The 16,352-nt window shown below is 35.5% G+C and overlaps 1 protein-coding gene across 1 annotated transcript; it reads left to right on the top strand.

Annotated features, from left to right (window-relative positions):
• Window positions 1–11,167: 11,167 nt before the first annotated feature.
• On the top strand, window positions 11,168–14,896 carry LOC123558390 (uncharacterized). The gene is made up of 4 exons (XM_053530299.1): window positions 11,168–11,259; window positions 12,294–12,402; window positions 12,926–13,478; window positions 13,831–14,896. The coding sequence occupies exons 3-4, from the start codon at window positions 13,378–13,380 to the stop codon at window positions 14,657–14,659; spliced, it is 930 nt and encodes a 309-aa protein (XP_053386274.1). The 5' UTR covers window positions 11,168–11,259; window positions 12,294–12,402; window positions 12,926–13,377; the 3' UTR covers window positions 14,660–14,896.
• The last annotated feature ends 1,456 nt before the right edge of the window (window positions 14,897–16,352 follow it).

The raw sequence follows: 16,352 nt of genomic DNA, 5'->3' as shown, positions 1-16,352 counted from the left end.
AGGCCCCCCTGTATTTCTTAAAAACAAATTATTACCGGTTTGGATATTAAATATTTTGAAGGATTACTTGAAGGATTTGTATTAATCTTTCTGGATTTAAAAAATTATCTTTGAAGAGAGGAATTATAAATTTTGGATATTATTTTTGGGCTGTGTGAAACATTGTGGAAGTTATTCTGACTGGATTTAAATGTGACCTGGACAGGATTTGGACTATTTTTTACATATAAGTTTGGATTTTACGGCTATTCGACATTTCTACAGGTATTTGTATTTTCACTTAAATACATTAATATTTTTTTTTTATTTTTAATAGTTGCTGGTTTGTCTTTTCGTTATTTTTATTTACTATAACAAGAAATTGTTACCCTCTGACGTAACAATATGAATTTCATTCTTTTACCTCCATCGAAAGACTTCAAGATCTTAGTCGAGTGTGTATGAACAAGTTATAATTGCTTGAAATAGTGAAATGTTTGTTTTACATACATTTAACCAGATAGGTACATTGGAATGAAACTCGAATGTATGGATAAGTTATAATCATGTGAAATTATTTTCGTTTAATATACGTTTCATCAAATAAGTACATTAGGATGTATCTCGACTGTATGGATAAGTTATAATCATGTGAAATTATTTTTGTTTTATATACGTTTCATCAGATAGCTGCATCAGGATACAACTCGAATGTATGGATAAGTTATAATCGTGTGAAATTAATTTTGTTTTAAATACGTTTCATCATATAGGTACATTAGGATGTAACTTGATTGTGTGGATAAGTTATAATCACGTGAAATTATTTTTATTTCATATATGTTTTATCAGAAAGGTACATGAGGATGCAATTAGAATGTATGGATAAGTTATAATCATCTGAATTTTTTTTTTGTTTGATATAAGTTTCACCAGATAGGTACATGAGTATGTAGCTCGAATGTATGGATAAGTTATAATCATGTGAAATTATTGTTGTTTATATACGTTTCATCAGATAAAATACAGAAGTTTAACACATACATTTTGAGTATTTTACTATAGTTTTGGAACTATATATTATATATATATTACGGAATAAATAGAATTACGTTCCAATATACCAGGTATTTTAAGGATATATAGAATTACGTTCCAATATATTTTCTACTAAGAACAGATTGAAATTACATTTCATTTAAAAAGGTCTTAATAAATGATAATAAGTCGTTTTTGGAAATGTGAAGATAACTTCAGTAATGGCAATTTCATGGCCAAAAATGTATTTTGCAAATGTGAAGTATTCTTGGCAGGAAAACGTTCGATTCTTTTTAAAGTATTTTCATGTATAGTTACTAGATACTTCATGTCAATAATATAGCTTTATAAGATTTATTATCAATATTGAACTAATAACATATTCTTACATAAGATTTCAATAAATGTACTCCCTACCCGTTTATCGTGTCTGTTTTTATCATTTCGTTGCTTAACCAATTATTTTAGTACACAATATTACACAAATTATTAATTAAATAGCAGAATTGAGCAACAACCTAACTGTGTCTAAGACAGGACGAAATTATTTTTATTCGGGTGTATCGCAGTTTTTCAACAATATTTCAGTCATGTAACGGCGGACAGTTAAACCTAACAAATATTCATAGATTTTATACCAGTACAAACCTGTTCTCTGCAAGTAAAAGCCAACGTTTGCACATGAATTCGAAGTAGAGGACAAATGACTTCTGACACAATGTATTTTATCAAAGCTTCACAGAGAAAATACACTCCGTCCCGGGATCGAACTCACGATCCCGAGATCCGAGGGAAGGCTCAGAACCAAAGACACACTTCAATACTTGTAGTATTATCTTATACTGTCCTAATTAGATTCAGTATCGTTACGACATTGTGTCTGAAATCATTAGTCCTCCACCTCTGATTCATGTGGGGAAGTTCGCAGTTACTTGCGGAGAACAGGTTTGTACTGGTACAGAATCCAGGAACACTGGTTATTTTAACTGCCCGCCGTTACATGACTGAAATACTGTTGAAAAACGGCGTAAAACCCAAAACAAACAAACAAACAAATCAGTATCGTTATATCAAATGGACCTTTGGGATCAAAGAGTCCACAAAATATCTTTGTAATAGGATTCTGCTTAAGCCGGTGTTAGGGGGCATGAGGGGTGTTGCACTTTCCATTTCCTCTGATGAACAGACTAAATTAAACCATGTCTGATAGTGTTTTGCTTGGGTGCATTCTATGTTGCCAAAGCATCTTCTTAAAATTCTATTTTTTCAAAGCAAATACACATTATCTTGAAATATTTTGCATTAATAGAGGAAGGAACCGTATTTAACCGATTATAAAACACACATAAACAAGTTATCATATCAAAATTTTTGACTTTATACCTTAGTCACACATATGGCACGTAGTAATCCGTATCGATCCGTACCTGAGCCGTACGGATTGGTCCTTTTGTTTTGTGCTGGGTTTAACGCCGTTTTTGAACAGTATTTCAGTCATGAAACGGCGGGCAATTAACCTAACCAGTGTTCTTGGATTCTGTACCAGTACAAACCTGTTCTCCGAAAGTAACTGCCAACTTCTCCGCATGAATCAGAGGTGGAGGACAAATTATTTAAGACACAATGTCGTTTATCAAATCGTCACGGAGAACATACGCCCCGCCCAAGGATCGAACTCACGAACCCGTGATCCGTAGACCAACGCTCTACCTACTGCGATACGCGGGCGGGTGACGGATTGATACGGATTACAACTTTAAGGTACGACTCAGATACAGATCGATACGGATTACTGCGTTTCTATCCGTGGCCAGACGTAGCTATCCGCGCCGTATGTATGACTCGGCTATTAACAAGCAGCTAATGCCTGACGGCGTTTTTGCCGGATTTTCCGAATAAGAAAATAATGAGTTAAGTTCTAATAATGGCAAACGATAAATAACCCCCAAACTAATAGGCAATATTGAAAAAAAAGTAACAGAAAGAAAAGGACAGGTAGAAAATGAAATTAAAGAAATAAATTGGTGTAAAAAATAAAAGTAACAAAAACAACATTTTCAATGTTTATATCCCTGTAACCCTGACCTTTTAACCTGAAATCAATTGGGATCAGGTACACATCAAAACCAACATACCTATGAAGTTTCAAGGACCTAGGTGAATGAAATACTTGTCCAGGTATTGAGTGAACAAAAAGGTTAACGTGTTCAGGTCCCTGTGACCTTGACCTCTGATCTAGTAACCCTGAAATCAATTAGGGTCATACACACATCACAACCAACATACCTATGATGTTTCAAGGCCCTAGGTGAAATGCTTGTCCAGATATTTAGCGGAAACCATTTTCAATGTTCAGGTCCCTGTGACCTTGACCTTTGACCCAGTGACCCCGAAATCTATAGTGGTCATGCATCAAGACCAATATACGTATGAAGTTTCAAGGTCCTAGGTAAAATGCTTGTCCAGATATTGAGTGTACAAAAAGGGTTAACATGTTCAGGTGCTTGTGACCTTGACCTTTGACCCAGTGACCATGAAATCGACAGGGTTCATGTACACATCAAGACCAATATACCTATGAAGTGTCAAGGACCTAGGTTAAAACTTGTCCAGATTTTATGCAGAAATCATTTTCAAATGTTCAGGTCATTGTGACCTTGACCTTTGTCCAAGTGACCCTAAAATCAATAAGGGACATATACATATTTCGTTCAACATACTTATGAAGTTTAAAGGTCCTACGTGGAATACTTGTCCAGATATTGAGTGAACAAAAAGGTTTATATGTTTAGGTCCCTGTAACCTTGACCTTTGACCCAGTGACCCTGAAATCAACTGGGTCATACACACATCAAGACCAACATACCTATGAAGTTTCAAGGTCCTCGGTGAAATATTTGTCCAGATATCGAGCGGAAAACATTTTCAATGTTCAGGTCCCTGTAACCTTGAACTAATAGCCCTGAAATCAATATAGGTCTTGTACACATCAAGACCAATATACGTATGAAGTTTCAAGTTCCTAAGCGAAATACTTGCCCAGATATTGAGCGAAACCTTTTTCAATGTTCAAGTTCCTGTGACCTTGACCTTTGACCCAGTGGCCCTGAAATCAAAAAGATTGATGTACACATCAAGACCAATATACCTATGAAGACTGAACGTCCTAGGTGAAAAACATCCAGATATTGAGTGAACAAAAAGGTTAACATGTTCCTGTAACCTTGGCCTTTGATCTTGTAACCCTGAAATCAGTTAGGAACATGCACACATCAAGACCAACATACCTATGATGTTTCAAGGTCCTAGGTGAAATACTTGTCCAGATATTGAGCAGAAACCATTTTCAATGTTCAGGTCCCTGTGACTTTGACCTTTAACCCAGCGACCCCGAAATCTATAGTGGTCATGTACGCATCAAGACCAATACACCTATGAAGACTCAAGATCCTAGGTGGAATACTTGTCCAGATATTGAGTGTACAAAAAGGGTTAACATGTTCAGGTCCCTATGACCTTGACCTTTGACCTAGTGACCATGAAATAGACAGGGTTCATGTACACATCAAGACCAGCATACCTATGAAGTGTCAAGGACCTAGGTAAATACTTGTTCGGATTTTATGCAGAAATCATTTTCAAATGTTCAGGTCACTGTGACCTTGACCTTTGCTCCAGTGACCTTGAAATCAAAAGGATTCATGCACATATCTCGATCAATATATCTATGAAGTTTAAAGGTCCTAGGTGAAATACTTGTCCAGATATTGAGTGAACAAAAAGGTTTATATGTTCAGGTCCCTGTAACCTTGACCTTTGACCCAGTGACCCTGAAATCATTTGGGTCATACACATATCAAGACCAATATACCTATGAAGTTTCAAGGTTCTCGGTGAAATACTTGTCAAGATATCGAGCGGAAACCATTTTCAATGTTCAGGTCCTTGTAACCTTGACCTAGTGACCCTGGAATCAATATAGGTCATGCAAGATATCGAGCGGAAACCATTTTCAATGTTCAGGTCCTTGTAACCTTGACCTAGTGACCCTGGAATTAATATAGGTCATGTACATATCAAGACCAATATACGTATGGAGTTTCAAGGTCCTAGGTGAAATGTTTGACCAGATATCGAGCGAAAACCATTTCCAATGTTCATGTCCCTGTGATTTTGACCTTTGACCCAGTGGCTCTGAAATCAATATGGATCATGTACACATCACGACCAATATACCTGTGAAATTTCAAGGTCCAAGGTGAAATACTTGTCCAGATATCGAGCGGGAACTATTTTCAATGTTCAGGTCCCTGTAATCTTGACCTTTGTCCCAGTGACCCTGAAATCAATATGAGTCATGTACACATCACGATAAACATACCTGTGAAGTTTCAAGGTCCTAGGTGAAACACTTGTCCAGATATTGAATGAACATCAAGGTTAATATGAGACTCATTATTCCATCCAATCTCCCATCCATCCGCCCGGACAGACCTAATCTACAAGCCGGCCAAAAATGAAGAAGCAATTCAATTCAAATAGTTGGTAACTCAAGAAATAATATCCATGCTTGTCGTTTGAATATGATGACCAAACGTTACCTATTTCCAGTATGCATAGAGAATGCAACATACTTCGTTTTGCAATAAGTAATCCATTCACATATTACTGTTTTGTTACTTACTTCGTCCCTTCCTCATTCACAGTTACACGTAATTTCCTTCGAATGGATATTGAAATTCTAAACCAAAGTTTGCTATCTGCATCATATACATCACTGGTGGTAACTGGACATTGATGTAGCCAGTATTTGTTAATAGCGGGCGACCGAAAAAGATACTTGCTCTTACTACGCCACAACAATATGAAGTCAGAGGAAATCCTGTCATAACGAAATTTTTTATTAGACCCTAATTTAGTAATAAATGAGTTTTTAAACGCGAATAGGAGCTAAATTGCTAGTTACAAATGAATACCAATTTACAAAACAAAATTGTGCCAAGGTTTCTTGCACTTTGAAAGCCATCAACACACTATTCAGGCATAATAGAACTTCAATTTGTCCGTGACCGTCAATTAAAATTCCGCCGGAACTACAGACCTACAGATTGAGTAAAAAAGGTCAGACAGCAATAGGGTTAACTATACTTGATAGAAATAACGCCGCCTCCGTTGAACTCTTACAATTTATGTGATACATGTATGGTTTTCTGTTTTAAATCAAACTGACTTACTTGCAGCCGACCAATTCTATTTTAGCTAGATAAGATCATATTGCTTAGCTCACATATGCTTAGCCTATCATATATTATATTTCAAACACTTCTCATCTCAATTGTTTGATGCTTAACTTATATACATGCATGTTATTAGTCAAAGAATTCGACTGTCATATAGGTATGAGCCCTATAGCTAGTTAGTATTTAGGAATTTTCAAATTTTCCATCTTTTGTCCACCATAACTTTCAATCATATTTTTCCTATATGCTATATTAAAGCTGTCCGCACTATGTTAATAATACGGGCATGTATGGAGTCTGCCTTGAGTTTGTCCTTCATTTAGGCCTGATCATATTTTCTTCACAGAAGGCCGGATTCTAACGTTAAAAACAAAATGCAGTTATCAATTTACGGCCATGGTAATGAGAGACTTATACTCATGAAACTGTCCTGGATTGTTCCTTTCGCTTAGCGCAAAATCAAAGATGGGCTTATCTAGCTGTTTCCATGCCCTTTCCAACGAGACCTTTCACATTTAAATGCACGTTTGCAGTCGTAAGCAGTTACACATTAAACATACCGTATTTTGGCCCTGGTACGAGTTTTCAGAATAAAAAAGAGGCATTTACATTCAATGGGTTTTAAAAACATTTTGTAGATCTTGGTAAGTATCTATAATAAGATATTGCTGAGTAAAATAAAAGAATGCTTAAATCGATTACCTTGCTTGATTTGATTTAAGAGCGTTTCTCAGAATTTTCAAATTCATCTTTTGCCCGCCTTAAATTTCAATCAATTATTTCCTATATGCTTTATTATGGCTGTCCTCTTTACATTCTAACATTGTGTTAATAATACGGTTCTGTATGTAGTCTGTCTTGGGCATGTATTATACTCATAAGACTGTCCTGGACGGTTCCGTTCGCCTAGTGTCAAATCAAAGCTGTCTACATCTAGCTGTTTCTATGCTTTTTCAACGAGACCGTTCACAATCAAATGCTCGTTTGTACTCGTAAGCAGTGTCACATTTAACATAGCGTCTTTTGGCTCAGGTACGATTTCAGAGTAAAAGAAATTGGTGCTCTTTACAGGCATTTATATTCAATGGGTCTTTAAACATATCTATAGATCTTAATAAATATCTCAGTTTTACTCAAGCTACACAAGAAGAAGTGAAGAATATTATTCAGGCATCCCTGTGTAAGTCGTGTGAATTAGACCCAATACCAACTTGGCTCTTAAAGACATGCCTTGATGAGCTCCTTCCAGCTTTGACAAACCTTATCAACACATCACTGGAAACTGCATATGTTCCAAAAGAATTCAAAACGTCTCATGTTAGACCTCTTTTGAAAAAAAAAACAGACCTTGACTCCAATGAACTAAAAAACCTACCTTTAGTCTCAAAAGTGCCGGAAAAGTAGTAGATAAACGCATTGAGTGCCACCTGACTTCAAAGAACCTACATGAACAGCACCAGTCTGCATACAGAAAGCATCACTCGACAGAACCTGCGTTTCTCAACGTTCAGAATGACATTCTTCAATCTTTGGATCAAAACAAAATCACAGTTTTGGTAATACTTGATTTATCAGCTGCGTTTGATACTATCGACCATGAAACGTTGCTAAAACGCTTGGAAAAGGACTTCGGCATTATTAAAAAATTGAATGGATGACTTCTTATCTGAATGACCGCTATCAAACAGTCTCAGTAAATGGCGAACTGTCTACTCCAGTCCACATGAAATGTAGTGTAACACAAGAAATTGTCTTAGGACCGTAAAACTATATCACCGGTATCAATTTGGAGTAAAATTTACTAATAAGTATTTACAAAGTTTGTTTGTTTGTTTGTTTGTTTTGGGTTTAACGCCGTTTTTCAACATTATTTCAGTCATGTAACGGCGGGCAGTTAACCTAACCAGTGTTCCTGGATTCTGTACCAGTACACACCTGTTCTCCGCAAGTAACTGCCAACTTCCCAACATGAATCGGAGGTGGAGGACTAATGATTTCAGACACAATGTCGTTTACCAAATAGTCACGGAGAACATACGCCCCGCCCAAGGATCGAACTCTCGACCCCGCGATCCGTAGACCGACGCTCTACCTACTGAGCTAAGCGGGTGGGTTTATTTACAAAATAAACGTTGTTTTACGTCGCATATGTAAAATATATGGTACTGTGTTTCGATCAGCTTTTTAAAACTTATCCGTATATGAATCAACGCAAATGAGAACCTCACAATATATTACAAGCCTTTTTGTCCTTATCTGACATTGAAAATTCATAAAAGGGAGCGGTGGTCTAGTGGTTAAGGTGCCGGCCGCTCAACCCGGGGGGTCGTGGGTTCGAGCCCTATTAGGGTTATGACCATGACCACTCAAATGACACTAGTACTGTTTTTTCCAGGAAGCGGACTCGAGAGTGATTCAAATGAGCTTTAAGCTCTCATTACAATCGAGCTAAAATAAATTAGCATAAACTCTAATTCATCTATGTATTAAGATTTTGTTCTGCTAATGGAGGGGCTTTACTGCCGAATTGGGTCAGTGGTTAGCGTTGGATAACGGTATAAATTTGGAGTGGAAACTGAAATTTTAAATGGCAATAGTTAACTTGCATCGCCTGTGAAATATATTTGGCGCTAGTTAATGGAAAGGTTTCAGCAGTCACTAAAAAAACATCCATATACGATTCAACGCAAATTAGAATCTCACATGATATTATAAGTCTTGATAATATCGGGCTACTATGGCTTAAGTATTTGTCCTTTTCTAGCATTGAAATAATATATGTGAATTAAGCGTATGATCTATTATTTGAAGGACTTCACTACTGAATCGGAAAAGAGTTTAGGGGAGGATGACGGCATAAATTTGAAATAAAAAAGTAGCATTTACAGAGCAAATGTTTCTCTACGTTCCGTATTACAGATATGATATATGGTTGATTTTTGTTTAGTTTTCACAAAACTCACCCGTATAAGACTCAACGCAAGTAGAAACCGCACAAGATATTACAAGCCTTAGTAATTTCGTGTTACTATGACTTATGTGTTTGTCACTCTATATCATTTAAAATATATCTTTGTATCAAGATTGCGATCTACAATTTGACGGGCTTCACTGCCGATCCAGTTCATTGGTAAGGGCAGGATGACGGTATCAATTTTGAGTAACATTTTGATATTTACAGCGCAAATGTTACTCTACCTTACATATGAAAAATGTATGGTACACATTCGTATTAATCTCAACGGAAGTAGGACTCTCACACGATATTACAACCCTTAGTAATATCGTGCTACTATGACTTATGTGTTTGTGCCTCTCTATGATTAAAAATATATATTTGTATCAAGATTGTGATCTACACTTTGAGGGGCTTCACTGCCGATTTAGTTTATTGGTTAGAGCAGGATGGCTGTATCAATTTGGATAAAAAAAATAATATTTACAGCGCAAATGTTACTACACGTTGCAAATGAAACATATATGGCACTGAGTACTTTTCAGCTTTCACAAAACACATCCGTATATGACCTAACGCAAATGAGACCCTCACATGATATTACAAGCCTTAGACTGTAGATATATCTTTGTATTAAGCTTTTGATCTTTAATTCGAGGGACTTCACTGCCAAATTTGATGACGGTATCAATCTGGAATAACAAATTGATATTAATTTTACAGAGATAATGTTACTCTACGTTGTATATGACAGAGACATGGCACTGGTTACTTTCTTTAGGTTCCTCACACGATAGCCTTCCTGATTTCGTGCTTCTATGCCTTATGTTTTTGCCCCTCTCTGTCATTTAAAATATATCTTTGTATTAAGATTGTGACCTACAATTTGTGGGGCTTCAATGCTGATTCAGTTCATTGGTTAGGACATGATGATGGTATCAATTTGGTGTAAAATTTACTTTTTACAAAACAAACGCTAATATACGTTGCATATGAAATATATATAGCACTGTTTTTTTTTTCAGCTTTCACAAAACTCCTCCGTATATGACTCAACGCCAATGAAAACCTCATACGATATTACCAATCTTAGTAATATCGGGCTACTATAATATGAGCCGTGCCATGGGAAAACCAACATAGTGGGTTTGCGACCAGCATGGATCCAGACCAGCCTGCGCATCCGCGCAGTCTGGTCAGGATCCATGCTGTTCGCTTTCAAAGACTATAATTACTAGAGAAACCATTAGCGAACAGCATGGATCCTGACCAGACTGCGCGGATGCGCAGGCTGGTCTGGATCCATGCTGGTCGCAAACCCACTATGTTGGTTTTCTCATGGTACGGCTCATATAAGTTTTCGACTTATCTTGCATTGAAAATGAATCTGTGTATAAAGCGTTTTTATCTGCAATTCGAAGCGCTATACTGCTGAATCGGTTCAGTTGTTAGGGTAGGATAACGGTATAACTGTAGAGTGCATATTGAAATTATACGTAGCAAACGTTAATATGCATGGCCTGTGAAATAGGTTTTGCGCTGGTTGAATATGTTCTGAATCAGAAGTCTTAAAATCATCCATGTACGAATCAATGCAAGTGAGAACCTCACATGATTTTACAAGCCATAGTAATATCGGGCCACTACGACTTAAGTGTTTGGCCATCTCTAGCATTTAACACATATGTGTCGCGCCATGAGATTTTTGGCCCAAATGCGGCGTTACGTCATTCGAGAAAACCAGATTACGTCACACTAATCTAATGAGTGGAGTTCAACACGTTTTCAAGTCAATTAATGCATTTTATCAATTAACACTATATTATTGGGACAATAAATGAATGAAGAGACAAACGTCATTTATCAAGCATGCATTTTAACATTTCCGTGTTTTGTCTTTTCGTTTCGTTATCAAATAACTGACAATTTATCGCCCTTTGTATACAAGCCATTTGTAAACATGAAAGGTCGTGAGAAAGGAAACTTTTAACAGTTATTTGACGATTAATTTAAAACGGATAATGAATGGCATTGCACGATTTACAGGTAAGTAGTAATATTTACACAATATGTAGAGTTTAAAAATATTAATTAAATCCATATCGACCGTTTTGTCCGTGTTTTTTTCTTCTCCAAAAATATCCCGGAAATATCAACTGGGCTTTAATTCTAGCTAAAGATATTCAGCTCAGAGATGTTTATATGCTGTTACGGACCTCTGATTGTAATGGGAAATAATCACAAAATTAAAACAGCGTCAGTTAAGTTATGTCAGCCAGAACACCCGCAGTTTTTCCAAAGAGAAAATTACCCCCTCCCGGAAACATTTTACCCCTCTTCTCCATTCCACAACTGGGTTAACTCAAAATACCCTCCTCCCAATCAATTTCCTGTCAAATACCCCCCTTCTCTTTCCCTCCCATTGTCATATGAAATACACCCTTCCCCAGCTTGAGAACTGCTTCCACACTACATAAACTAAATACACCCTCTCTTTCTTTCATCTGTAAATTACCCCCCTCAGATATCCTCCAAATAAGTGGAGGGGTGGGAGGGGGGACATTCTGGAAGCTAACTTTTTTCCACAACAGTTTTCACTCTTATTTCTGATCAGTGTATCAGTATGAAAGACCAGTATGCCTAAAGTCACAGCATTATCCATATTTACGTAGTGACTTACAGGAACAGTTGTATCACATCTTTTGTCAGATTAAATAAATTATTTCTTATTAATGTCAAACTAACTTTAATTACAAAAGTACAAAGAATAGTGGTTTGTTTTTATTTTGTATGAAACAGTTGATCAATAGCTTTTCATGTAAATTTGCATTCAGTTCATTTGACCATGATTGCTGGATTCCTCACCACTACATAATGTTCTTTACAAGTTACAAACAACTTCTACACATTAAATGAATATATTTTAAACTTTAAAGACATTTTGTTAAGAAAGTCATGCTTTTGATTGAAACATATAACACTCTTAATATAAATCTCTGTGTTCTATGTACTGAGGTTACTAGCTAGGCCATCTTTATCTCACATTTCAGCTTTTTTAAAAAGTATTTTTAATTTTACAGATCAACTTTTGATCAACAACTGAGGAACATCTGGCATATTGCTATGTCCTTAAACAAAAAAGGATTTCTCAAGGCATGCCTACATACCACATGTTGGAAGAGTTTGTGGGTTTGTAATTTTCTGCATTTTTGCACTTTTTCTATTGTAAGAAAGATAAATACATCTTAAAAATATATACAAAAAATAAATTCCTCTTAATATAAGTATTAAATACATCTTAAAATATCATACACATAAATGACCTGATTGTATTAATAGTATTTTGAAAGAAATCATTACTAATAGATTTATTCAACAAACATATCTAGCATATTAAGAGGAGAGTGGGGAAATATGCATAATGATTGAATATCATCATACATGTATTTTCCCAAGAAACTGTTGCAGTATTTGAGTATTCATTTAGTTAGACTGAATGAATTAATTATTTTAAGTGTATGTCTAGTATGTCAGAAAATTAGCTAGCTTTTGTATTCTTGAAAATTATGAGATTGATGGATGGATACTTATTAGTCATGCTTTTATGTAGATTACACATAAAGACACTTTTATTTTTAAAAATGCTTCACAATGTTCTATTCTGTAACTTTCTACTTAAAGTTACTAATACTTGTGCAATTTTGTTTTGCAGAATGACTGAAGGATGAAAGAATTTCCAGAAAAATAAAATTCTTTATGAATTTGTGAATGGAAATGAAACCCAAGGAACTAATATATTTGCTTACCATCCAGTTGAAAGTATGCCAATGGAATAAAGTGCAACTGTCACAGAAGTGCACAAAATAAGGTCATGCTTTCTGCAAAAGTTCACCAAGCTGATTCAAACTACAAATGGGAGTCAAGAAAAAAGTAAAACTAACTGAACTGAACAGTTCAACTGTGAGAAATGTTTGGTAATAGTATGTTTTGTTGCCAGAACAGCAGTGAAGTGGTTAGAGTAAAACTGTCTTAATGGCAGATAATAGTTGGTTATCTTCCCCTGCCAACCGACAGGTGGCGCCACTGTTCCCGGTCCATCAGAATCCCTTATCGATTAGCATCATTCTGAGACAAATCAAAACAAACGTTCTTTACTTTTAAAAAATGGAATCTAAGTTCGGATCATTTACAATTCCACAACTGAAGGCAGAATTGAAAAAAAGGGGTGCTAGACTTTATGGACGTAAGAATGAATTGGTTGAAAGGTACGTACATTTCCCGTTATTTTAGAGAGAAAACAGATATTTTGAAAACGAAAGTAGAATGCCGCCGCGGCGAAAATGAACGCTGTCAACATTTATTTCACGTATAATTTGCTATTTAGCGTATGTTTGATGAGTTAATTGTAGCTTTATTTTATATTAGTCTAAATAAATGACCAGAAAATATATTTTCCTTTGTTTCTTGATATTTCTTTATTTCCAGACATTTTTATTTTACGTTGTTGTTCATACATCTGTGAGTGGGTGGGGTTTGGTTTCAACGTTTTCATTACGAATTTATTTGTTCTGCCGTGTAATACATCTTATTTGTAATAGTTCCCTATTCTATTTACAGATTAGTGTCTTACGAGAGAAATCAAAACTTTGGAAATGTAGAGACTTTAGAGCCTGAATACAACATGACATTACCAGATCCCACAAAATATGCGGATGTCAACTCGGATTCAAAATTTCCGAAAACAGAACTAGACAGTGTGCATAAGTATCTGGCACAGCATGAGAAAACCCTGGATAATCGTATTCAAAGACTATACAATGAGCAGTTTTTGAGATATTTCCGTATGTCACCAGGACAGGATGTTGTATATATTAAATCAAGTTGTCATGCAGAGATGAAGAAAGGTGTGTGTTATACTGTAGATGTTGAACTTAACTCTGGGGGGTCAGTTATTGAGGCACAGTGTGAATGTGCTGCTGGTATGGGGCCACATGCTCACTGCAAACATGTGTGCACAGTACTTTATGGTGCAGTAATGTTCTCCCAGAAAAAGACAGTAAAAACGGAAGAAACATGCACCCAAAAATTGCAAAGTTTTCATAAGTGTAAAAAATATTTAGGAAGTCCATTAAAGGCTGATACACTTGATATGCCTGGTGCAGCTGAATTAACAAACATTGACTTTGACCCAAGACCAGAGCAGTTTAGAAATTCTGTTAGCTATCAAGACCATTTCAGAAATGCATGCTTGAATTTCCCTGGCATATCCAAAATGCCAATATTTCAAACTTTTGAACCAGCAAACACTAAAGCTGTTGCATTAGATCATGACTATTTAAAACTTTCGCCAGAAGAGAATTTCCTTCAGAAAATTTTCGTTACCAAAATCAGTGATGAAACGGTTATTGATATCGAAAAAAAAAACAATTGGCCAGAGCGCGAATAAATTATGGAAAGAGGAACGTACAAAGCGCCTACCATCCTCGATGTTTGGTAAAATTTGCAAGTCTACTGACCGGACTGATAAAGATAAACTAGCCAGATCTTTAGTTGATACAAGAGAAATTAAAGCGGCCGCCTTGGAACATGGACGCAAACATGAAACAATCGCTATAACAAGATTTATGGAAGATACCGGCAACACTGTGCATTCCTGTGGTTTAGTGGTCTCGAAACAATTTCCAATTTTAGCATCTTCAACCGGATGGTATTATTAATGCAAAGCATATTGTTGAAGCAAAATGTCCTTATTCTGCAAGAGACAAAGATATCACTCCTGTCACAGTGCCTTATTTAAGTTGTAACGACCGTGGACAATACTCTCTTAATATGAATCATAATTACTATTATCAAATCCAAGGCCAGCTATTGTGCACTGGAGCTAAAAAATGTTCACTGATTATCTGTTCAGCAGATAACCTGAAGATTAGGGACATCAAATATTTTGATATTGAAAGAAATGACACTTTCATATCAGAAATGGTTGGCCAGTTAAAAACTTTCTTTGAAAGCCATTTCAAAATGGTCCTGCTGGAAAAACATTTTTACAAGCCATATATAGACTGAGTTCATTGTCATATATATATTAAGAAAACAAACACCTCTCAGATGTTTTTATTTGCGATAACCTGACCTGTCTGTAAAATCACTGCGACTAGTCAGCTAGAATCAGAACTTTATTTTTATTTTTTCAAGAATATCTTCAGTTAAATAGAATACCTATATCAAAAAATCATCCTGATTCTATCATTGATATCGAAAACCATTTTGTGATGTAAAAATTATTGATATAATTTGATTTTATTAAATGAGTTATAGATATCATTGATATCATTAAATTGTTTTAAAGATATCAATAAAACTTGATTTAAAATTAATAATGGTACAATGATTATCTAATTAAAAAAATTTTCTGATATATTTGAATACATTTGATATCATTTTTGAATGTCAGTGATGTAAACGATATCACGGTATCAAATGGGTGCGTAGTTAGTAAAATGGTCTGACATAAATCTTTCAAATCTGTACTGATGCTACATCAAGTATTCATTTTCTAAGTTTAACTTCAGGAATAAACACAGAATGAAGTTTTGAAATTGATTTATTTTACTTGTTTTTAATCTCTTGTTTGATAATATGCAGAAAGTATTCAATATATACATATTATTATATCAAAGTGTTGTGTTTCTTTGACATCAACAACTGTCAACAGAAACTATGTCGTACTCTATGTGCTAAGCATGTTTTGGAACTATACACGTCTTGAAGTTACACAACATAAAACAGACATAAGTTATATGTGATGACAACTTTGTTTCCGTGCCCGTTAAAGGACATGTCAAGATCTTGTAAGTTTTTCCTAGTCCAATAATTCTTTCAATATGTACCCTTTTACTGGATATTTTCCTGTCATTAACAACTATTTTCCCAGACATTCTATTTTTCTTTTTGAAGAACGTTGGTACATTAACTCGTACATTTGCTGTCGCAAACAAATCCTGAACGTTAAAACCTTTATCGGCCATTACACTATCCCCGGGGTCACAGGCATTTACAATTTTACACCTTTCAACAATTTGTCTGTCACTGGTAGACCCTCCATAAGCTTCAGAAATATAATTTACTAATCCACCAGG

Source organism: Mercenaria mercenaria, chromosome 18 (assembly GCF_021730395.1).
Source record: "Mercenaria mercenaria strain notata chromosome 18, MADL_Memer_1, whole genome shotgun sequence".
NCBI classification, from domain to species: Eukaryota; Metazoa; Mollusca; class Bivalvia; order Venerida; family Veneridae; genus Mercenaria; species Mercenaria mercenaria.
This window is presented reverse-complemented; position numbering and strand designations above follow the sequence as displayed.

What these genes read in the sequence shown, in the direction of transcription:
- LOC123558390 (XM_053530299.1), top strand. Translation starts at nt 13,378, where the DNA reads ATGGAATCTAAGTTCGGATCATTTACAATTCCACAACTGAAGGCAGAA. An exon ending in AAGAATGAATTGGTTGAAAG is followed by an intron (nt 13,479 to 13,830) that starts GTACGTACATTT and finishes TTCTATTTACAG; the next exon opens with ATTAGTGTCTTACGAGAGAA.